This window comes from Sceloporus undulatus, chromosome 3, assembly GCF_019175285.1.
Source record: "Sceloporus undulatus isolate JIND9_A2432 ecotype Alabama chromosome 3, SceUnd_v1.1, whole genome shotgun sequence".
In the NCBI taxonomy this organism is placed as follows: domain Eukaryota; kingdom Metazoa; phylum Chordata; class Lepidosauria; order Squamata; family Phrynosomatidae; genus Sceloporus; species Sceloporus undulatus.
This window is the reverse complement of record NC_056524.1, coordinates 97,600,351-97,625,642: the sequence shown is the minus strand read 5'-3', so window position 1 is coordinate 97,625,642 and position 25,292 is coordinate 97,600,351. Positions and strand designations below refer to the sequence as shown.

The 25,292-nt window shown below is 37.0% G+C and overlaps 2 protein-coding genes across 4 annotated transcripts in view; one reads left to right on the top strand and one right to left on the bottom strand.

Annotated features, from left to right (window-relative positions):
- Positions 1 to 25,292, bottom strand: part of CYFIP1 (cytoplasmic FMR1 interacting protein 1) — a 70,640-nt gene that overhangs the window by 12,524 nt on the left and 32,824 nt on the right. The window contains exons 12-24 of one of the 3 annotated variants that reach the window (XM_042456302.1): positions 25,069 to 25,191; positions 23,722 to 23,847; positions 23,443 to 23,609; positions 22,340 to 22,487; positions 20,779 to 20,926; positions 18,626 to 18,782; positions 17,563 to 17,659; positions 17,153 to 17,229; positions 16,945 to 17,053; positions 16,249 to 16,368; positions 14,262 to 14,461; positions 11,240 to 11,327; positions 124 to 267 (exon numbers count right to left, since the gene is read on the bottom strand). In XM_042456302.1, the coding sequence (XP_042312236.1) occupies positions 124 to 267; positions 11,240 to 11,327; positions 14,262 to 14,461; positions 16,249 to 16,368; positions 16,945 to 17,053; positions 17,153 to 17,229; positions 17,563 to 17,659; positions 18,626 to 18,782; positions 20,779 to 20,926; positions 22,340 to 22,487; positions 23,443 to 23,609; positions 23,722 to 23,847; positions 25,069 to 25,191 (1,704 nt within the window). Of the gene's footprint in view, positions 1 to 123; positions 268 to 11,239; positions 11,328 to 14,261; positions 14,462 to 16,248; positions 16,369 to 16,944; positions 17,054 to 17,152; positions 17,230 to 17,562; positions 17,660 to 18,625; positions 18,783 to 20,393; positions 20,548 to 20,778; positions 20,927 to 22,339; positions 22,488 to 23,442; positions 23,610 to 23,721; positions 23,848 to 25,068; positions 25,192 to 25,292 lie in introns of those variants that run through there. The other 2 variants (XM_042456301.1, XM_042456303.1) reach the window with 2 other exon arrangements.
- Positions 4,653 to 7,586, top strand: FNDC9 (fibronectin type III domain containing 9). Its single transcript, XM_042456306.1, has 2 exons — positions 4,653 to 4,707; positions 6,712 to 7,586. The coding sequence occupies exon 2, from the start codon at positions 6,835 to 6,837 to the stop codon at positions 7,501 to 7,503; it is 669 nt and encodes a 222-aa protein (XP_042312240.1). The 5' UTR covers positions 4,653 to 4,707; positions 6,712 to 6,834; the 3' UTR covers positions 7,504 to 7,586.

Below are 25,292 nucleotides of genomic sequence, written 5' to 3'. Positions count from 1 at the left end.
ATTATTATTATTATTATTATTATTATTATTATTATTATTATTATTATTATTGAACTGAACAACAGGAAAAGTATTTCCCTGCATTAAAATTACAACTGAAGTAAAGTGTGAGGATCAACATACCAGACTCTTGACAACTTTCAGTAATTCTTCCATGACCACAGCAATGCCTTGGTATCCCAGAAGCCTGCATATGACTTTAAAATGAGGGGGACCAACAAAGTTTCTGTAATTGCTATAAATGCTGGAGTATGCCAGATTCAACGCCTAAAGGAAGACACAAGCATTGAACGAACAAGTAAATTAGCAGACATTTCCTCCTTCATTTTGAGGTGCATATGCAATAAATCTCCTTTCTCAGCAGCATATGAAAATCTAGACAAGATATGATAAACTTGTCCTATGCTTACCTTAGAAAAGGAAGGAAGGAAGGAAGGAAGGAAGGAAGGAAGACATCAAACATTTAACCAGCAATACAGAAAGTATTCTAAGTGAAGAATGTTTATCATTGTGCCAGTGTAAGGGAATGGTTTGAAGTCAAGTAATCTAAATATTTTTAGCTTTTTCTTTCTTTCTTTGATTTATATCCTGCTTTCCTCCAGGTAAAACCTTTGCCCAGATTTTCTATGGAAGCCAAGGTCATTATGGTTCTTCACTTGGAAAGCTAATAGTTGCATGCCCATAGCAGAGATAAAGAATCTTTGACCCAGGGCACTAAACACAGAAATTCAGCCTTTCAGTCCAAATCTGTGGATGCCCAATCGCTCCATTGCCACATCTCACTCTCAGTGGCTAATATTTCTGACTTTACGCTCTGCCCCCAGCTAAAGCAGATGAAATGATGTTGCACAAACTGATAAACATAAAGTGCAGGGATGCAAATCATACCTGCATACCCGAGAAACTACCCAGGGTCAGGGGCTTTGCATTCCCTCCCACCCTGAGGCCCTCCCATCAACAACAGAAGAATACACAGATTAACATGGAAATCACTCCTCCCTACCCATGGTCACACACAGTGTGTGTGTGTGTGTGTGTGTGTGTGTGTGTGTGTATCCAACTCTCTCCCATGCCTGCATTCTCTGAAGATGCCAGCCACAGATGATGGTGAAACATCAGAAATAAACTCTTCTAGAACTTGGCCACATAGCCTGAAAACCCCACAAAAAACTATGGATGCCAGCCATGAAAGCCTTCGACTTCACATATACCTGTAATTATTTCTTTTTACTCTGGTCTCATGCCCTACTGCAACAAGCAGACCTCAAAAGGAGGCCTTTCTATTAAATTAATGTTAACAGAGTATTTTTTTCTTTAAAAACATTGGATTAATGTAGACCAACAGCACAAGGACAGTTTATCAAAGGCTGTTCCTATGGATTAAGACAATTCCAGCTGGAGTTATGAGGGGAATTCTGAAGAGCAGAGAAGTCTAATGGCATTTCTTCTGAAAATTTGTGGACTGAACAGAGTAGGGCCTTGGCTAAAGGAGAAGAGCAGCAGGTCTTGACAGCTCACACTAGGTTAAAGAGAGATGCTGGCATAGCTCTGCTAGGTTTTCAGAGCCTGTTGTCAATTTTCTTTTAACCGACAACACTAGATAAATAGTTATGCCCTCTCCAAACTGATGGAGTTGAAGGAAGCAAACCAGGCATTCTTGGGGCTTTGGATACAGTGAAACTAACCTCACAATAGCCTATTCATCACTCTGCCAGAAGGCTGCCTGCCGGAAGAGGAAAACACTGCCAACAGTAAATTTGTACCTGCAGACCATTTTGCAAATGTAATTTGGGTCTCCAAGAGGACAAATGTCCCTCCCTTCTCCTGCCAGTGGAAGAGGGCCTCCCAACCATCCTCACCTCTCTTGGATGGACATGGATTCTTTTGCCCCCAAATTATTTTAAAGTCATATTTAAACATGAAATACAGAATTAAAAAGAAAATTTTGGAAATCAAAGGCCAAGAAAACAAAAAGGCTGTGATTGACTTAAACTGTGTCCTTTGGTTTTCAAAATCCACCAAATACGGACACAAGCCTATTTACTATCTTGTGCTGATGTTAAGGTAAGGTTTTAGAAATGTGGGATCCAGTCCATAACTACTGCAGAACTTTATTTCAGACTGAAAGATATTAGATATGAAAGTGAGGTATATATCTGCAGTTTGGGAGAAAACTGCAGGAAGACTGACAAAAAGGCTGCTAGTGCTCTAATCAGGAATTTGCACTTTTCTATCTTTGTGCAGCTGTGCTGAGGCAATGCAGACAGAATCTGAGATGCCTCACTTCCCAACTGCCTTGCTTTTCATGGCTGCTGTACCCATACCCTTTTTCTTCTTGCTGTCACTGCCTAGACTGATGGGGTTACACAACCATAGTGCACCAACATAATTCTAGTCTTTATGTGCTATCTACTGTTCTGTAAGCTATGCTGTTCATAAAGAAGTTTTCATGAAGGACCTTTAGCTGACCATTGACAACCTTATTGGTATATTATCATCAGCTATTTTTTGTAATTAAAAACAAACATATTCAATTTACTGTCAGAAACAAGGGTGGTCAACTCCACCTTCTTCTAAATCTTAAACCTAAATAAATGAAAATTAAACACACTATACTCATAACCAAGTTACACTATGCCAGTGGCCTTGCTGTCTGGGAAGCCTGATGTTGTAGAGATTTTGCAGAAAACTGCTAGCCAGCCAGAAATCTTTATAAAACAAATTAAAATAGCTAATGTCCTTTGAAATTGAACCTATAACCCATATTTTTTTGTGCTACACAGTACTGTTTTTTTTTAAAGGGACAATTCAGATAGCTTCCAGAAAGAAAAAAGAATCACAACAGATGTCTGGTGGATTATCAGATTCTATGTACAAAAGCATTTTGGATAAAATTTAAAAAATCTTATTACTAGATAATGGTTGATTGAAATATCAAGTTGTAAATAAATGCTCACTCAAATCAGCACATGACACACAAACACAGAGGGATATCCATCCACAAAAAGGCAATGGTATCTGCTCCTTCATTTAGTTTAGAAGCTAGGGACTAGTAGCATTTGGATATGTACTTGAAATAGGTTATATCAATTTCCCTTGCTTTATTTCTATTAATCAACCTGTGGAAGGATGAAAAAAATCATTCAGCAATATCTTTGTTTCAAGTGGTGTTTGTAGTAATTTGCATGAAAGACTGAAGTCTTCCAGACAGCTTGGAAAATATTCAGAAAAGTAATATGGAGTGAGTACATAGCTAATAAGATGAGATACTTTTACATGTTGTAAAAAGTCTCCAAAAGTCTTGGTTCCAAGACTACCCAGGGATACCAAATTCCATGGATGCTCAAATTCTATTATACACAGTGGCATAGTAAATTGGTTTTCCTTGTATAAAATGGTAAACTCAAACTATGTTTCTTTGAATTTATATATAAATTAAAAAATTTTTTCAAGTCATGGATTATTGAATCCATGGATGCAGAATCCATGGATATGGGGTGGGGGGGGGGCGATTGTAATTATAGTAAATGCATTAAATTAAATTACAGATCAGATGGTTAGCATCATGGATGAATAGAGATCTCAATTTAGTCCTTCTGCATCTAGTCCAGTGCTCTAACCACTGCACAATGTTGGCCAAAGAGGTCCATTCAGTTCAACCCCCCTGCTATGCAACAACTCTCAATCAAAGTGCCCCCGACTGATGGCCATCCAGCCTCTGTTTAAAGACCTCCAAAGGAGACTCCATCACTCTCCAAGGGAGTGTGTTCCACTGTTGAACAGCCCTTCCTCCTAAAGTTTAGGTGGACTCTCTTTTCCTGTAGCTTGCATCCATTGTTCCATATCCTATTCTCTGGAGCAGAATAAAACAAGCTTGCTCCATCCTCAATGTGCTATCCCTTCAAATTTTTAAACAGGGCTATCATATCACATTTTAGGCTTCTCTTCTCCAAGCTAAACATACCCAGCCCCCTAAATCTCTCCTCATAGGGCATGGTTTCCAGACCTTTAACCATTTTGGTGAAAATCATAGTGATATGATGCTCAGTGCAGAGTATTACAAAACAATTTAGAATATGGCAGTAAAGATTGGTCCTCTATCAGATTAAAACTACTGAAGTGTACATATTAGCCTAACATTACAGAAACAGAAGTTTCCAGCAAAAAATAAAAATAAAAAAGGTAAACATCAGTACAGAGGAATTAACAGCAACAACCTCTAGCAGTTGCTTGATAGAGGATAACTGAATGTAATAAAGCCCGAATGTTCTTTCTAACATTCCCTCCTCCCCAACCCAGGGAGTTCAGTAATGATGTCACTACTGAAGAGAGCATTATTCACTCAGCAGCTAAGCAAACCCAGGCACAGAAAAGCAGAATCTAACTAGAGCACCCCAGCAGTGCATTTTCTTCAGAAAGCAAGCAGGAGAAAGTGAAAGCTGGCATTCCCTTGTTCCCAGAAAACCTAGACAACAGATTACTTAAGGCAGTATGCTGCTGTGTATGGGTTTAGACAGAAGACAACAAAAGAGCCACCATCATTAGCAACTGTAAGAGAACTACAGGTCAAATAATGAACATTTAGTCCAAATAACCTACTGGAGAAAAACTGGCAAACAACGACCATGCTCAAAAAAAGGAGCAAGCCATTACTTCCATCCAACTAACTAATGGAAACTACAAGATTTTCACACTGAGAAACCTATGGTGAGTAAGAACTTTTAAAACTTGATTTTAAAACCTATAATTTTAAAACCTTATCCTCACCATTTCAGTCTAATAAGCCGCCACACACACACACAAGTAAAAATGGGAGAGTGAAAGAGTGTTTGGTTTAAAGGGGATGCAAACAAGCAAAAACCTGCAAAACATCAAAACCAGCACATATGTTTATGCTTATCTAGAAAACAGTATTAAGAAATAACAAATGAACAATTAAAGTAAAAATATATGAGCTCCATATAAAATCATTAATGTACATAGTATGCCTCTCCTCCGTAATATAACTGCTCATCAAATGTGTTTAACCCAATGGTGAATTCTCAGTGTGTTTGCTATTACTCTGGGTTCACAAAAATAGAACAAAATTGCCTTAAATTTTTCAGCTTTTTTTGTGTTTCAGCTTTGTACAAAAAATGTATTATTCTGAAGATCTAAATACATTCACAAAATGCAAAGGAGCTTTGAAAAAACAGTCCTTAAATGATGATGATGATGATGATGATGATGATGATGATGATTTACTGTGTCATTCTATGTCTTTCTGAAATTAGATTTTCTTATGGTTCAAGATATCCCCATATATCCCTCAATACCAATAAATGTACTATTTATGTAACAGTAACAATAATTCAATAGTGCTTTCAAAACTTCTTAGCAAATTTATTAATATGGCAATCTAGGACCTGTATTCAAGCAATTGGGTCAAGCAAGTGGGTCAGACTCTGTGAATAAATAGTACTATAACTGTTTCTTTTCTCAATCTGTTTCAAGAAAAACAACAGTATCTTAAGACTAAAATTAATTTAACATGATGCCACACATAACTACTTTGAAGTATACTACTGAAATACTATTATTTGCATATTATTAGTCATGCATTAATGGCTTGACAGATTTACTTGGCAGCAGGGAACTGGCACCAAATTCAGAATACCTAAGATGTAAAATCTCTCATATAGAATCAAAGTAGTATAATTCTTTCTCAAAGATACATGGGCATATTCAGCTGTGAGCATGAATGGAGAAAAGAAACATCACCAAGAGGTTTCTGTTTCCTGTTACAACAAACCTATTTATTTAGAAATAAAATACCTGAATGTTAATTTTTTTATACCTGTAATTTAATTCCCTTAAAACCAAAGAAAAGTAGTTAGTGGGTCTGATCCAAACTAGAATAGAACTAGAATAGATTCACTGAATCAATAGGATTTAAATTAGTCATGACATTAAAAGAGTATGACTCACACAGTAATATTTTAGAAAGTTCAGCACCATCACCTTATGTTAAAAGTATTTATAGAGACCACTGTGGGATTCAATTTTTGCTATTAGTAAATGTGGCAAGGCAAGCTTGTTTATTTTGCAAGAGTTGCTCAAAACTGATGCAGTTAAACACAATCTCTTCCATTAAGCAAACTGCATCCTACAGGTGTTCTATCCTTCTCTCTCAAGTTACCTTTTGTGCCATTACTTTCTCACTGCCTTGAATTGTAAGGGCAGAGGACAGAAAGAGAAAATTAACAAGAGCAAGGAGCACTTTAGTTAGATACCCAACAAAATATAAGTACTGTAATATTTACATATTTAAATTTCATTTGAAATAACAGCACGTTTAAAGGAACATGTTTTCTTATCAAAGAGAAAAGGCAGTTCAGATAAAGAGCCAGTTATGCATTCCTTATGAGCCAAATGAACAATATAAATAAGCTAGAAACATCCGGTATGGTAGCTTCAAGACTATTAATTCTCTGTCAGTGTCAGGAGAGAAGGACTTTGGGAGATCTGTGTAAATCCTTCTGAGCTTTTGACTGGTTTTTAAAGGAAGAGTAGCAAATAAGCTTAATATGTAGATGCTGAACAATGAATATTTGTGACATTGGAATTCTTTTAAATATAAATTAAAGTGATTCTATATTGCTGCTCTTAGAAATACAAATAATGCCTTCCAAATAATTTCCTTCCCTCACTCCCAACCCTTTCAAATTCCAGAGTACCAGCATTTATTATCCACTCAAGACCTGCTTCTGGGGGGGAAATCAGCTGCTGAGACTTAAGAACCACCTACTACTGTTTGCTCTGAAGTGAAATTCTCAGACAAAAATCGATACTGCAATGGGAATAACTGTACAAAATATAACTGGAAGCACAGCTCTAGTTATCTGGCCGAAAATGGCTGGCTGTGCTGATAGCTTCTACAGCATCATGTACAACCCAAACTGGGACAAAATGCTATCAGGGTACACCAGAAAACATTTTCAAAAAGAAGAGCGAGTGCCAGCTAGTCGTTCTTCATTTGTCATTGAAAATTTGATCCCATTAACAACTTACATTCTGTGTGTAACATGCCAGTCAGCAAACCCCTCCAGTGACCAATGCAGGATTTTTAACACCCCAGAGCAAGATCCAGCATCCAAAAGCAACAAAAAGAAAGATCTGGCAGTGGGCATATGGCTAACCAGCACAGTTTTGCTTCTGATCATTATTGGCATCCTTATATACAGTTGCTTGCATATATGGTGGCGCAAAAGAAGAGAGAGTTCAGAGAGACAAAGTATTAGTGGAGAAGATAAAGGACAGACCTGGTCAAAAAATGAATTGTACAGTTCAGAAGATTTCAACAAACAAGCCCAATCTGCTCAAGATGTTGAGATTCAAAGCACCGAGAGTGTCCAAATGGCTACCATTATTGCAAATCCTTTAACATCTAAGAAACCCATCATGCTGAGCTCCAAAAGTCAAGATTTTGTGCCTATCTCTCTATGCCAATCTGACATAAGATAGATGTTTCTAATTGGGACAAGTTCATGGCTTGTTGAGCAAAACAACATTATTATATCCTAATGTATTGCTAAATCACAACTTCTTCTAGCACAGAAAACTAAACCATCATATCTGCATTCCATCAGAGCTAAAACAATGCGTAAGGGAAAGAAAGGTGATTTTTTTTGAAAGCAAGGGACAGGAAGAGAAGAACCAACAGCTGGGTTTCAAGGAGCTACTCTAAAATCTTAGAAGACTTAACAGAACTTTGGGTGTTTCTTTTTTCTTTGACTACCCCATCAAAAATTGTTCTCATCCTGGTTTGAAAAGTGGTTTGCCATAAATAAAAGGAAGAGGTAGCCACTGCGTAGCAAACTATGGTTTCAAAGCTCCCTTAAGACTGTGAAACCATTTTATGTTTCTTTAGATCTTAGCCAGCATTTGTAATTTGTAAGGATACAAGCATACTGAAAGGTAAAAAACTGGAAATTGATTTGAAATGGCTGATGTTCAGTTATCTCTAATTTGTACACATATCAATTGATAAGAAGGCTAAATGGGATCTGAATAGCAGGGGACAGTAAGAGGATATTATCCTGCTTTCCACATCTCCTGACATGAAGTCTGTCGATCAGAATTTCTTCCTCTTGATGCTATAGTGTGGTACTATTTGTAAAAGTTACAATTTTGTCTGAAAAGATGTTAGCTACATTTTTGACGTTATATACTTTTTTGGTGTTTTATACGTCTTTTATTGATAACTGTGAAATAGTTTGTATATTTCAAGTTAACGGACCTTTGTGCAACCATAAGGAAAATTGTACAGCTGCAAAACATGATCACTGTTACAGTTTTTAGCTGTTTCATTTGAAACTCAGTTATCTCATTATCTTACAGGAAAAGAGATTCCACTTGAACATTAGGAGGAACTTCCTGACAGTTAGGGCTGTTCGACAATGGAATGCACTCCCTCGGAAGGTGATAGAGTCTCCTTCCTTGGAGGTCTTTAAACAGAGGCTGGATGGCCATCTGTCAGGGATGCTTTGATTTGGATTTCCTGCATGGCAGGGGGTTGGACTGGATGGCCCTAGTGGTCTCTTCCAACTCTACGATTCTATGATTCTAGACTGCCATGATAATATACTGCCTGAATCTCAAAGCAAGTAAATGTACCCTTTTTAATTTATGCAGTGTTATGCATGCTATCTGTGATGCATTCCAGTTTTTATGAAGTATAACTTGGATTTACATAATGGATTATGGAACAGGTTGTACATATAAGACAACACATAAACAAAACTTAATTCAGGTGCCAAGCAAGGTAGCTCTGTGCCAAACAAATGCTAATCACTCATTCATTAAACATTTTAAATGGGTTTAACTTCAATGGCTGCAACGAGAGAATTCTTTTAGGCTGGCAGAAATTCATGTTACTCATCCCCACACCAAAACTAGAGCAGATGATACTGTATTTGCCAGTTATGAGGAATGTTACTGTGTGTTTATTGTTTGGTGTTGAGTATTCCTTATGCAAAATGTGTGGAACCAGAAGTGTTTTGGATTTTTTTTTCATATTTTGAAATATTTGCATATACACAGGGTGGCAGATGTCCTAACCACAAAGGAGGACAAGGCACTACAAAATGTAGGACATTCAAGAATAATGTAGGAAATTATCAAATAAAAGCTAAAGACACTAATATAAATTCATGCTTCTTAGTCAGGCTTAAAATGGAGGACATTCTGAAATTCTTTCTGGAGAGAAGGTTAAAATGCAGGACATGTCCTGGAAAACAGCTCTGGCCGCCCTGCATATACATAGTGAGATATCTTGGCAATGGAACTCAATTCTAAACATGATATTCATTTATGTTTCATATACACCTTATACACATATCCTGAAAGTAATTTTATATATGAAACACAGGTTGCTTGAGTACACTGAACCATAAAAAAACAATGATGTCTCTATCCTAGACACCCATGTGGACAATTTTGGATTTTGGAGTATTTTGTGTACGGGATACTTAAACCTGTACCTATTTTCTTAAGTCAGTTCTGAGTATTATTATTATTATTATTATTATTATTATTATTATTATTATTATTATGTCTTACATATATTACTTTACATAAAATATGAATGAAGATTTTTTTTTAATGAAACATGCTGAATATTAATTTAAGCTTCTAGTTCTGAGTAATTGTTTATTACCATGATATCCTTCTGTCCAATGTTATTTATTTTTACATTTTAAAGTAGTGGTTCTCAAATGGTGGGGCAGGACCTCCAGGGGGGCGCAAGAGTTGCTCAAGGGAGGCACAAAACTTGGAGCCCCTGATCCTGCCTCCTCCTCCCCAACTTTTTTTGTGTAAATTTTACACATAAAATTTGCACATGTGTTGAATTTACTTAAATAAAACTTCTAATTTGAACAATATTATTTCCTTATAAAATTTTAAAACATGAATATACATGAATGTACAGATGAAAATACCCACATTAAACAAAGTATATTTATTCATATACTATGTCAAATGGGGGAAAGGGGCCTAGACGTTTGCATTTAAATGTAAAGGTTTAAAAACTACTGTTTTAAACCATGATGTCCAGTTCTGAATGCAAGGCATGGTTTCTACAAATAATTGACCCTATTTCATCATTCCTATTTAAGCATTCTATCCTCCCCCCCCCCCACACACACACACATTAGAATTGTGGGAGGGGAGCTGGAGGATGAATTCATTAGTTCTGCCTCCATCCACCTCCACATGTTGGAAGATGAAATTTCCCAAGCTCAGACTCAAAATCACATATGCACCCTACATCAGTGGGACAGCCCCTGCAATTGCTCTTCAGCTTGTAGGTGGCAATAGGAATGGTAGAATTCAAAGATATAGCCGTGTTAATCTGAAGAATCAATGTGGAGAGAGATCTTAGCACCTTTGAGACTAAATGAAAAGAAGAAGTTGGTAGCATGAGCTTTCGTAGACTTCAGTCTACTTCCTCAGATGCTTTCAGATGCTTTCTGAGGACGTAGACTAAAGTCTATGAAAACACATCTTTCAGTTAGTCTCAAAGGTGCTACAAGATCTCTCTACAATAGGAATGGTGATAGAGAGAGCAACAGACAAAGCAGAACTAGCATCTTAATCCCAGCTGCCCATCATATGATTCCACATTAGAGTAGTAGTAGACCCAAATAGGGCTAAGTGTAATTGGTGTGAACTAGGAAGAGAAGGTAAGAACAAAGGAAACATACAAGCCCAAAGTCCATTCAAATGGATCAACTACGGTTTGCTAAAAGCTGGACAAAATATCTGCATGGTCCAAAACACACTGCAGAAATAGAAACAGTTTGAGACTACTTTAACTGTCCTGGCTCAGTACTAGGTAATCCTGGGATTTGTTGTTTACTGCGGTACCAGAGCTCTCTGACAGAAAAAGTTAAATGTCTCACAAAACTACAATTCCCAGAATTCCCTAGCACTGAGCCAGGGCAGTTAGAGGTCTCAAATTGGATTATTTCTGCAGTGTGTTTTGAACCTAAGTCAATTCTTGTAATTTTTTGGCTTCCCTCTCCCCTCTCTATACACCTACACACACACACACTCACTCACAGTTCTGCTCATATAGTACTAATATGCTTATGGTGTGAATATTAAGAAAACAGTTGAGAGTTTTAAGAACTCATGACTATGAAGTACAATTTTGGGAATATCTCTTTTTCAGTTTTGAAAAATGGAAAATATTAACCTTTGATCCATGCAGATACTGAGGTTGTGCATTGGGCTGTTTATCCCTCTGGAATTCCTGGGAAAAGGGTAATACAGTCCGAACAAACCTATACAAATCAAACAAGACAACACAACAATTTATATTTGTACTACTATTGTATAATTTATCATCGAGTGACTCTAAATGACATTTTATACACTAAGCTTTCAATGTATTGTAGAATGTGCAGTTCAAATTCTGATAAATATGATGAGGTGATTGTTTTACTTCATTGTTTACTTCAGGATGGCCAATGGGCTACATAACAGAAGAAGGCCCTTTGCACCCTCTACTTGGAGTACAATTTCACTAGTTGTCCCCCACCCCCAGCTGTTTTAGAAGCAGGAGGACTGGTTGTTTGTTTCTTTCCCCCCCCCCCCCCAAAACTGGGAATTAAGGGAGGATATTCTAGAACAGAATGGTCAAAGGATGGCCCATGGGCCTCACACTAACCTGACCTACTCTGTAGCAAAAAATCCCAAGGATAAAAACAACAACCCCCAACCCCCATATGAAAGTAGAAATCAGAGACCCACCCCAATTGCAAGCAATCAGTAGTAAAAGACAATAATATTTTCCTTTGATCAAATCACTAACTCCAGCACCTAAACAGCACAGAGATAAAAGGGGTGGGTAGATTGGTATCTCTGAGACTGACAGAATGTAGATTGATTCCCCTAGAACCCCAACTTGTTATTTTCTGTATCTAAACTTGAAACTACTAACAGACCAAAGTGAAGCCATACTACAGAGACTGGATTGCTGGGATACCACCTTGAATAGGGCAGCTGACAGGAGATTCAACTGTAGCTGCAGGACTGCTGATGACTGTAGTTCCTAGCATGAAATGTATCTCCTTTGATAGATCTGAGCAACATGGACTGACTAAGGGAAAGTGAATTAAATGTTCAATGGCTGATTGTTAAATACTAACCCAAGTAGACATGTGCAGTGAATGAAGTCACAAGGACCTCTGTAATATACACGTGCATTTTTATTTTGCAAACAAACGTCTGAATGTTAATTTGAATGTTTCAAATTAAATACAAAGAGTGGCTAAAATTTACCACTCTTGTACACTTTTTTGTACTGTCAGCATGTCTAGTAAAAAGCATGGGATCTGAAGATCTTTGTGTGAAATTATTGTCTTTTTATATCTCATCTTATGAAGTTATACATGGGCATTATCACATTCCTGTAGCCTTTCTCTCCTTCTTTTTCATGAACATTAAACAAACCAAGAAGCTTATAACGAACCAGTGTTTCCAATTTCTTCTGAACTAGGTCATTTGAAATCAAGGTTTAATATCCTAACTTTTTTTGAAGATGGTAATTATGGTTTAAAGTCTAAGAAGTTTCGAGGTACGTATGCTTCCACTACAGAGGCACTGTATGTACAGGCAAATGGCATATTCAGCTTATTATTAAGCAGAGTTATTTCTATCCAGATTTTTTCTGTACATACCTTTCCCCCCCTATAACTTTACTTTATGTCAGAACACACATTTCTGTTCATACTGAAATAACCCATAGTGCCACATCTTCATGTAATTTCCTCTTCAATCGTTTCATAACAAATGATACTCTTAATGAGACATTTTAGACCAGACAATCTTGCATAGAACCTGCTGCCACTCTGTTTTAATTTAATTTCAATAATTTATTTAATTCAAGAGAAAAGCTAGAGTTAAAATATATAAGTTAATTATGCAGGTCTACCTTAAATTTAATATATTCCCTTCCCTTGGTCTCTGATGATAAACATAATTATTTTGCTAAATCTACTTTGGTACACTGTGCTGCTAAATTGTAGGCTTTGGCAAGCTTCAACATAATCAGGTCGTGTTACTTTTTAATCTCAGGATGATGACTTTCCTAGCAATTTATCCATTTTCATCAGCGCAGCACTAAGCAGTCAAAACAAAGTAGATTACACAAATCAAAACCCTGTTACCACTGCTTTTTGTAAGGGGGGGGAGTAATTTATAACACACCACAAAGATACTAAAGTATTCACTTCACTTTCAACAAGTCCAAACCTGACCATAAGATGAAAACTTGGTTTAAAAGACATAATATAAATAAAAATGCATTTTTACAGAATGTAGGATAGAAGTTGCAAAGTTTCTTTAAAAAGCAGTTACTGCTCCAAAGCCTTCACAAAGGTAGTTCATTGCTGCTATATAAATAATTTTAAAAGTAATCTTTTTATTTTTAGTTACATAAAGAACTTTCAGAATGCTACAAACCACCTTCATACCAACCATCTGCGGTAGAAAACATATCTAAGTAGTGAAGCCACATCCTTTGTACCTTTCAACATCACTAAAAAACAAGGTGCAGTTACATCACAAAAGGAACTAAACTTTTTTTGTTATTTTACAATTATAATGTAACATTGTTATGTCTTAGTCATTAGAAACAAAGCATCAATATCACACAGCTTATTATTTGTAATAAGTGACTTCCAAAAATCTGAAAATGTTTGTGTAATAGTGATACAAAGGATTCTACTGTACATTTCTGGACAAAGTGGGGAAAGACAGTATGTAAATGGCACCCTGGATTTTGAGGGAAGTTGTGCTGTCCTGACAACATAACACCTATCTTATACTTTCCTCAGGTGAGAGTTAGGTCTATTGTGTTGCAATTTATGGAAATCCTAAGGCAAGCCTATCACAGGGTTTTCTGTGTGTTTTGTTGTATTTATAGTGTGTGTGTGTGTGTGTGTGTGTGTGTAAAACATGCAGTTCAGTTTCACCTTTAGCAACTGAGGGCAGAAGCCAAACATACATACATACATACACTTTGTTTAAAGAAGGAAAATCAAATTTTTCCATAGTTAAATTAATTGTTGCTTTTTAACAAACTTCTAAGCTTTTTGAAAAGTTACCCAACTAGGAACATTTGGTACTCAAAGTGGATGTATGTACTGTAGACAGAAGATTCAGGAAAAGTAAACACAGTTTCAAACAAAGATATTAAAAGCTCTCACACTAACCTGTTTGTGGACCCATTGTAGCAGTAATTCGGAAGGAAATCATAATTGAGCTCCCAAAATACATGAAGTGTGATTCTTCCATAGGGAGCTGATACGTTATGGTTGGCTTCTCTGAACATGGCATCAAAGCTGTCCAGGGTCATGTATCTGCTCAGGAGCTTGTGTGTCATTTTGTTTATTTCTACCAACCCATCTAACTCCTGGAGATAGAAAAGAGATAAGAAAAAGGTAATGTGAAGAAGGCAAGATCTTGTGAAAGGAAATGGAATTCCACACACAAAATATAATCAGCAGAGATACATTTCTAAGTCCAAACTACTCTGAAAAGCAAATTATTATAAACCTATTTAATACAAGGGTAAAGGAAGTTTCACAAATTACAGCCAGATCTCAGTTATCAAAGCCTTTGACAAAGAAGTTCCTTGTTAAAAAATCTTTTTACAGCCAGCCAGCCACTTTCCCTTCTTGTTCTCTGTCTAGCTGGAAGCTTTTTAGCAGCATCAATGATGGGGAGATGGTGAAGAAGCGCTAGAGAAATACAGATCTAAGTTTGGCCACTAAAATGGAAATCATAAGTTACTTAAACTTTTAAAAATTATCCCTGGATGTATTCTGGAAGAAGCTTTCAAGTGGTCTCTAGAAGAATGAAAATGGTTCTGTTTGACTAACCTGACATGGGTGTTTCATTTCACATGTGTATATTCTAAGGGCCCGAACAGACAGGCCAAAATAAAGCTGCTTCAGGTCGCTTTGGAGGTATGCTGTTTAAATGATGCATGCGTCCTAAGAGGCCAAAAGCTGCACCAAAGCCATGCTCCAGTCATTTAAACAGCATACCTCCAAAGTGACCTGAAGCAGCTTTATTTTGGCCTGTTTGTTTGGGCCCTTAGTTCTGAATAAAAAAATTGAAACATGCACTCCTTTTTGTGTTGTAGGAACCTATCATTATTCTCTCCATGTTATTTCTGCTTCTGGTACCAAATTTTCTGTTAAAGAGGCAATGCCCAAGAATGCATTTACTTTGTTAACTGAAATATGCCTGTAATTAATTTACAACAACTTTTGAGACCTCTTCCTCATATGATCAATAGGTAGCTTTTTTCTGCAGTATGTGAAGATTTTATCCATGTGACAGTGCTGCTCCCCTCCTTTAGGCCAACCCACTTTGTTGTTGTTGTAGTTGATTTAAAAACTGATATGGTTTGCAGTACTGAGAAGTTGAAGAGGACACTGCTAAATGTGTTACAGTCAAAACGAAATAAATGCTAACATAGTCCTATTGAATATGATGTATGTCATTCTCAACAGGCTAGGCTTATCATAATCAATCTAATATTAAAGTCAATATACATACATTTAAAATTCATTCATATATAAATATAAATTCAGTATCCATTAAGTATGAGGTCAGAGTGCATGGTTTAAGGGGAAGCTCACTGGATATTTTGTAAATTAAAATATATTAAATATGTAGACTATTTTCCATTCATATTTCTTATTTCACCTTTGAAACTTCATTGCTCAAGTTAATTTCAATGCACTTTTACCAAATGAAATACTTTCAATTATATTTAATTAGTTTAGAAAAGATTTATTTCATTATTATCAGATTTAATATGGATGAGGGAGGAAGAAAAGAAGGCAGGTCACAAAAAGAAAGCACTATTTGGGGATCAAGGAAATTAGCCATTGCTATTCTCAATCTTTTTCCATACCCATTTTGCTTGTTACTAATTTTATCAGATTTAGACACACACACACACACACACAAAAAAACTTTCATATCTGACTATCCCAAATGTTTCTGATCAAGTAAAAGTTGAAAGTCTGCAGGAGTGGGAGCATGAGAGGTAAATGGAATACTATGTTTCACATACACACCAAATAGTTTCTGTGAATTCAGAAACTGCTGGGGTAATGTATGATGCCAAATATTCAACCAATTGTTGGCCCAACATAAATTTGCACACTGCTTCTGAATACTTACAACGATGGAGGTCAAATCTTCACTCTCAAAGCGGCCAATTGCCAGCTCCAGTGATTTGTACATGGCTGCTGAAATTCGCTGAGTTATCAAGCGGTTCAGATCTATTGATCGACCTAGAAGCTGTAACAAAAGAAATTCTAAAAAGCTGTATCATATATAAATTCTGTGTAACATAAGCATTTCCCCAGACCCGGATTCAATCCTGCACAGTAGATTTTTTTTCATCTGAATGTTCTACAAACATGTGTGTGTGTGTGTGAGAGAGAGAGAGAGAGAGAGAGAGAGAGAGAGAGAGAGACCAGAAGCTGCCACTGGTTCTAAAGAAAGAAACAGCCAGTGGTAACAGCAACAGAAAAAGAGGCATGAGGATGTCTTGTTTCTTCTGCAGTAGGAGGGAGGGAACAGGTCTTTGGCACCAAGACAGGATAAGAAGAGTGGCTTGGATAATCACCTGTTCCATTGCACAGGGGACTTGTGCATGCCAACTCTTCTCATGTTCTAAGCACCCTCTGGAAGGCAAGTATTTGTAGTAGAGGTGCCTTGAAGCCAGCAGCTACCTCCTCACCACTACTGCTGCCTACAATTCCTTCTTTTCATTGAATGAGTTAAGACAATATGACACTTCATGTAACATTCTGTTACACCAGAATCCCAGCAAATGTTACCCAGCCCTGACATAAGATATCACTTACTAACCTGGACATGCCTCTGTTTTAACAGGGTCTCATACCGGTTCGATGTTAACAAAGGAATTGTTGCTCCCTGATTTTTGCACTCTGATCTTAATCGCTTATCCAGAAGCAGGCTGTTAAAAAAGAGTGAACATCAGGTAGCACAAGTGATACATGATATATTTTAAATCCAAAACCTGCATATTTTAAAATGGGTTAATAGGCTTACTTACCTTCCTGCCATAACCTTGTAATATCCAAATATCTGATCTGCCAACTTATAGACAAACTGGTCAAAGCACAAGTTGACCTGAAGACAACAAAGTATTAATTGTAAAGTTTTTTTTTTTAAGAGAACACATTTCCCTTTGGAAACCTACTTCCAAAATGGACCACAAAAACATGCCTGGCAGCCTAACCTCAACAATCTCTTCCTTAGGTCTGCACAAGACCACATACATTTTTGTTCATGTTTGAACATTAAGAGTGTCTGTGCTATCAGATTTGCAATTGCTTGTTTGCTAAACACAAATTATTGTTGACTCTAGCCTTATGCTTTTTTAATAGTACTCTCATGCCGCTCGATTTCCCTTAAGCTGTAACCATTACCTACAAAACAACCTTCACAATAGAATTAACTTACCTCTGCCTCGATTTCATCATAGAGAAACTGCTTCTTGAATTTTGTAAGAGCATAATGAGCACTGTCATTATAGAGATCCAAAGAATACAGGACATATCTAAACAAGAGAAAATGAACATATGTTCTCAGAATAACATTCTTGCTTATCTTCCTGCTTCAGCTCAACATATTTTAACAATACATTAATGTTTTAATTTGTTATAGGCTGATACACAGAATGTAAAAAGCCTATTATCAGAGTACAACTTTCTGATTACTACTTCTTTAATCATGCAAAGCTGTTAATGTGCTGTATTGTACAGGAATATGAATTCCCTTCATTGTTTTTAAGGGTTTTAATAGCATTACTTTAATACTGCTTGTGCTTTGCATTTTTATTTTTATCTGTAAATTGTTTATCTTATAAACAGCAGTGTATAAATCCAATAATAAATGAGGCACCACTTCCAATTAAAAGTACAGCAGCTGAAGCAGGTGCTCTAATTATACACATCACAAGCCATAAAAAGTCAGTAGCACAAAGCTTTGAGTGGCTGTATTTAAGAATATGTGAAAGGGTCCTACTATGGACACCCACTTGTATTTTTTTCTGTTTATGTTTTTTTTTTAAAAAAAAAAATACCCACAACTGAAATTCTTGCTGTTCTTTTGGAGGTCCTAGTGTGATGGTGAGAAATGGAATGGGGAAATGACAAAAAACAGGGAAACAGAGTGGTAGAAATGAAGCTATCCTTCTCTCAAGTCCAGCAGTTAAACAGCAGAGGGATACACAAACATCGTCAGTTTAGATTAAAGCATAAAAACTGTTTCCGACAGAAAGCACCCTGGTAGAATTAGGTTGGATGCAGAAGCAGCCTCCTTACTCCAATGGTTAGGCTACTCAGACTAGAAAAGGAGGGCTGTGAGGAAGAGTGGCAAACTTCTGGGCCTATCTGCCTTTCATTTTCAAAGGAAACAACATGCTACATCCCTACACTACCCAATTAAATTTTTAGTCTCTCGTTCATTAGAATTTTCTGTATCTTGCACTAAGCAAGAAGCTAAAAAGCCATATAAATCTTACTCCATCATTGATGCTTCCTTGGTCTCTAGGATATGGTCAGTCAAAATCCAAGGCATAGACATCTCAATGGGGAACTGGATTCTTCTGCCCATTGTCAATTCCAAGAAGAATTCCCTGAACCATAGTTGGGACAGGTCGCAGCACTGCTGTAGCGTTTCTTATTGCAGAAGAAATTGCACTGAGTTAATTTTCTTGTAAATAAGAACAAAAATTAAAAAAAAACAAAAAACAAATACACACAGACCTGCTACTCTAATGGTGCGATGTTATATAAATAAACAAAGATGAGAGAGGGTTACAAGAATAGCACACGAACAGGAAAACAGAAAACAATGCTTCAATTGAGAGCCTAGGGGATTAATACAAAGTGCTATTAATAAAAATACACACAGAGGCACAAACGGGGTCATTACTGAAAACACTGCCAGAAGTAGCAGTATCAGCAACCAGGAGAATGAAGGCACACACACATAGGCCAAAGTGATCTCCTAGTTTTTGCCAATTATTGTGAAGATCACACTTTCAGATCTTGGGGCAATGGGGGAGGAGATAGGAATATTTTCTGACCACCCATATTACTCTGTTCATCTGATTAGGTGGTGTGATGAACTCTCTCCATATGGTAGGCACAGATCATAAGGGCACTCAATAAGAATATAAACATTTTATGGAGAAGCAGAGGTAGGAGAATAGTTATAGCAAATACATTGCCCAGAAAATGCCACCACTGTTTCCAAGGGTCTGTTCCACCATGTCACAGCAAAAGTGTTTTCAGTAGGCTAGAGCAGTGGTTCCCAAACCTTTGAATCATCAAGACTATACTGCTGGCTCCTAAAGATCCAACTTTTCAGATTTTGGATCTTGTAATCCAGAGAATTCAAACAACATGACTAGATAAGGAGAAGGCTACCATGAAACCTTTACGTGGTTAAGTACAGAGTGGTTTAAAGTAGTTCATCTGTTATGCAGCTACAGGGCCCCTTGCTTTGGTGACATACTTTAGTGCAGTTGGCAGAGATGAGCACAGATACTCTGCTTATGACATTATTAGCCCAATACTACTGATGGTAGTGGGAGTGGGAGACTTGCAGTACAGTACTTTGTTTGGGAATCACTGTACAAGGTAACCAAAGCATGGACACTAAGGCTAATACAGCACTGTGTGTGAGGAGCGCTAACACATGAACTCTCCTTGCACAAAAAGTAAAAAGTTCCAGTAATGGCATGAATTGGAAAGACAACACAATGTGATATGACTAGACTAGACACATGTCAGTAGATACATCCACAAGAACAACATGCTTCCGATTGTAATCAACAGCAAAGAGAAATAATGGCAGCCAAACAGAGTTTTACCTAAGGCAAAGTATTTGGTTTCTGCCTTTAGAAGAATTAAAAACAGAGTCAGCAGACATTTTTGCTAACAGTCTTTAAAAGAATTGATATCAGGATGTCTTTTTAGACCAAAATTAAAATGAAGAAAGGTTATGTGAAAAACTGGAAAAAGTATACAAAGTACATAACTAATTGATTCCAGTTTATTTCTTACTTTCCAAAGTATTAAAAAATATAATACTGGGTCAGACAAAAGATCCTGGTGGTTCAGGCTCCTGTTATCCAACAGCAGTGAAGAGAGCCAAACCATTACATTGTGAGAGGCCACAGTTTCAAGTCAAGTAAGCCACACAAAATCGGAAACATTTTCCCAGGTCATGTTAGAAGTATTAGGACATGCTAAAGCTGGACACTGATCATCAGCATATCTTACCACTGAAATTTATCAAGTGAGTGTAGAAGAAAGACTCTCGGTGGAATTTTTCTATGTCCAATATGGTGGGACCCTCAAGGCTACTTCTCAAGGTTTTCTTGGAACCACTTTTGTCCGCAATGAGGGACTCTAACATGGTTCTCACCATGTAAAGCTGTGTTATTAAACAGAACAGTTGTGATGGAAGGAAAAACACACATGGCATATTAGTTCAGCATCACTGAAAACACACTGACAAAAGAGTGCTCCACTTCAAACTGAAACCTGATAAGGAAGGTCAAAAGGCATTAACCTAAGGGGAAAAGAAAGGATTGAAAGGTACCACAATTTTCAGTGGAACAGATGATGTCACCACAGTATTTAAAAATAATAAGTAATGCCTTACCACCAAAGGTTAAAAGGGTGGGATAGATGTAGGACTGCCTCAGAAACTTGTTTATCACATGCAATAACTTTTCCATTCCCAGAGATCTGAGCTGCTTCAACAGCTCAGCAGAGTTTAAGGACTCTGCCATAGTGCGAACCATGTAGAGCTAAAAACCAACAGAGAAGGAAGAGGCAGGGGGAAGAAGAGAGAGTAGGTTAGTTAAAAACACAAGGGTAAATAAAGAAGTGAAAACAAAGAACCATGAGAAAATATATATTAGTTTGTTAAGAGGGGTACAGCAAGACAGTTAAGAATGCTGAAGGAATATCATCTACAAATAAAGTGGACAGATGAAGCCTACTTATTTGTTAAGACTCCCAAAAATGCTGACAAGGCAATGTTCCTCAATTTCTTCATAAACCCACTTCAAAATTCACTGGGTGTTTGCTTCCCCCAATTACAAACATGTCTACTTCCAACACAGCAGTAAATTACAACTGAAGGTGATGTAATGTTAACACAAACTACACTGCACTACTGCTTCAAGCCTACCACGTTCAGTAGATTCTTATCTCTGAAAAATGAATAGGTAGTAAAGATCCAGAACATGGGGAGAATTGAGGAAAGGATTAGATAATTTGATAGTGAAATAAAGCTCAGGAGAAGAAAACTGGTGACATTTGAAGCCACCATCAAGAATTCTACTTCAAGCACAGGCAAGCAATTACCTCCCCTTCTTCCCCGAAAAGCAGGACTTTACCCTATCCCACATCACAAACTAACTTTGAATGATTCTGCAATTCAAAAGGCATTCCACAATAAGGCATTGGCAGCTGTGGTTTATATGACACATGGTTTTGCTCTCTGGATTGTAGCTTCCCAATCCAAGTCACTAAGTTTACATTTAACTTTTTTTTTTCAAATTTCTATCAAGCTTTTTTTTCCTAACTGATATAACAACCACTAAAAGTTGTTCTAATATTAAAATTACTTCCTGGGGGTGAATAATAATAATAATAATAATAATAATAATAATAATAATAATAATATACATAGTGCATTCCATTCCCACACTCAGATTTCTGGGGACCATTGAGACCCACCCTTAAAATGGCAAAGATGGAGCTCAATCCCATAGAGTTCAAAAGACAGGCGTTATTCTAACTATACAGGACAAGCTTTGTATTAGGCTCTTACAAGTAAAAACTAAAAAAGCTATATAAAAAAATCATAACAACAACAATTAATTGTTGACAGAAAATCATCACTGAACTGAAAAGATACAATTTCTACTGAAAACAGGAAGAGATATCTATGTATAGGGATGTAAACACATATATTTGTAAGACAATTTAAACGCATAAGCATTATCATGGAAGTTGGAAGACATGGAGGAGAAGATGGGGGAGAGTATAATCAGGACAGAAAATTAAAGTGACAGTACCCTTCCATGGGGTTCTTTGACTAATCCAGATTTACACAGGATTTATATAACTAATCTTTTTAAATGGGTTCATTCTACAGTAATTCCTATATCAGTCAGTGACATACAAGCCAGAATTAGTATAGAAGGAGTTACCTGGGTACTAGAGGGGCCCACAGCTCGTCTTGGAACTTTGACATCAAAGCCACTTTTGGGATCTTTCTCTCCTCTCAGAGCAGGATCATTAAATGGCTCACGCCCACCTTCCCAGTCACACACAGTCTTTCTGATGGCCTGGAGAACACTAAGCATGACCAAAGAGGGTTTGTGAGCATGAACTCTTCATTAAGAACCACAAGCATTCTTGCAGATGTTAACTAAATGCAGTACACATACCATCAAAATATTAAGTACTTATCAACCAATAAGACTAAAATCTTGGGGGGGGGGGAATATATTCGGGGTAGCCAGCATGGTATAGGGGTTTGAGTGGACTACAACTCCGGAGCGCAGGATTTGATTTCCAGCCCAGCTATTAAACCCACTGGATGACCTTGGGCAAGTCACACACTCCCAATTTCAGAGGAAGGCAAACATATTTTTTAAAACCTTGTACAGTACACTCCTCTTTCATGGCTTCCTACCTTCCCTCTTCCTTGAACTCTAGTAAATATCAGACATATTTTAGACTAGTGGTACCCAAACTGAGCTCTTTAAGAGATTTTGGACTTCAGCTCCCATAATCCCAGACTATTGGCCAACATGTCTGAGACGTCTGGGAACTGAAGTCCAAAATCTCTTAAAGGCACAGTTTGGAGATCACTGTTTTAGACAACAGACAGCCATCCCGTGTCTGCTGACTGGCCAGAGCAGTTGCAATTGCTCCTTCCCCAGATATAAATAAAATAAAATGCATGAACATGTCAATTTTCAAAATTTTTACTTTCTGCCTGCGAGTTATCACTATTGCTTTGACTAGTCGCAATAGCTTTGGCAATGCTGAACAATCTCCCAGCCGTGTGATCTTTGGGATCCCAGGTAGCCTATTTAAATTTTACTAGAATTCTTCTGGTTCTCAGGAGAGATGACTGCAGGTTTTGTAGTTATATTCCAAAATCCTCTAGTTTCTTTTAGGCAAAGTTAGAAAGTGTCATAACATACTCATCACAAAAGCAATACTGTGTTGTCTTTAACCCATACAATGCATTTCTGGAGGGGAAAAATGAATGGTACAGTATAAGAAAGTATTAAGACACTACCTTTGGATGACATTCTTTTTCTTTTTGATAGCTTGTCTTAGTGGCTCTCTTAGTGTAATCTGGGCAAAGTCTTGGAGAGCAGCATAGATGGTATGACGAATAGCATGATTGAAGACACTTTCCATCCTGCCCATCAGTACCTGCAATCCTTTAATCATTGCAATCACCTGCATGGGGGTTGGGAAGAGTAATTTTTTCATAATAAAACAAACCTAAACCATACAGAAAACTGAAGCACTAAGAGTGGATATCCTACACAAGGCATCTTTTCTCTCTTACCTCAACAAGAGCAAACTTCTCTTCACTGGTATAATTGTATCGTGTGGCTCTTTCATATTCCTCTGCATTGTCTGGGCAATCTTTGTTTGAGTATTTGTCAGTTGGATGTACAAGCTTCCATGAATACTGCAAATGACATGGAGAATAAGGATGTCACATAGTCAACAAAAGTCAACCTGAGAAGTTGCAATAAGGATGGTCATATTGTACTAAGTCTGATTGAATGCTTATACTACCTCTAGGGTAGCAAGTTAGAGTGGTTTTATTAGAATAATAGGTGTTAACCCTAAAATAGGAAGATTAACAACATAAAATAGCAAATAACAACTTTATCATCCTCATTTGTATAGATTTAACTTTGTACGGAAGCTACCTTCTGCAAGCACAGCTAATACAAATGCCAACGCACATCTGCAATGCTATGTTTACTGATTCTACAAAACTGCCAGGATACATCTTTTTAATGAGTATGGGGATTCACTAGGGTCATTAGTTGTACCATATGACTAGTCCACAAATAGTTATCATGGGGTTATTTTGCAAGCTATAGCATAGTAATGAAAGTGGCATTTATACTACATTAAATCAGGTTGACAATTAACTCAAGTGCTACCCCAATTCCTCTAGCTAAAATTTTTGATGTGTAGTATAGCACTTTAAATACTACATTGCTATGATGTGTTTGATCTTTGAGTACCACTCAATTCCTGGTTCCTTTCTAAGGCTTTCTTTGTTAGACATGGGTCCCAGTTGAATTAGAAGTGCTAAATATCTAATACTTTAGGCCAGAGGAAACTGTTACTTGTTAGCCTTATTTACTGTAGTTTAAAAATCAAAACTAAACAATCCTTTAGCAAATGTTCCAAACTTAAAAAATAACCCTGCAATAACTATTGTTGTGGGCTATGATATGCAGTGTTTACATTTTGACCACTAAATTTCAAAACAGAGACAATACATAAAATCCTATGAAAGCACCTGTTCATTCAACTCTACTCCAACATCTGAAAGTATAGAATTCATGGAATAATCATAAAAAGTGTCTTCTATGAATGGGTCTGTTAAGCTAGTTCTTACACTACCATTGCTACATAATACATATATATGATGGATGTTATGTGCAAAGAATGCTTCACCACATGCTTTGCCCATATAAATAGAATGTGTGGATAATAAGTGGAACATCTACCAAAACTTAGATCTTCCACATACAATCCCTAATTCACTTATGCTAAGAATAACGTATGAGATGCTTGTTAATCATATACAATCTAGAGATTATTCATAAAACAAAGATTCCCTCCCATTTCCTCTTCAGAATTTTCTACTGTCTATCCTTTGACATACCACTTCCATAACATGTGCGCTCCACTGAGACAGAAGCTGGAGACCTTGGAGAGAAAGGTCAAAAAGTTTTCGATATTCAGCATCTGTTTTCTGAGCTTCTTGTCGGCCTGATCCTGTCACCACCTGTAACAAAAACATGATTGTTAAAACTAGTTGTTTTAGATCTGCACAATACAACTACATATCTATAATATATGGGAAAAAAATTATTTTCCCAGTTTTAA

Coding starts and splice junctions, on each gene's coding strand:
- FNDC9 (XM_042456306.1), top strand. CDS start 6,835: ATGGGAATAACTGTACAAAATATAACTGGAAGCACAGCTCTAGTTATC.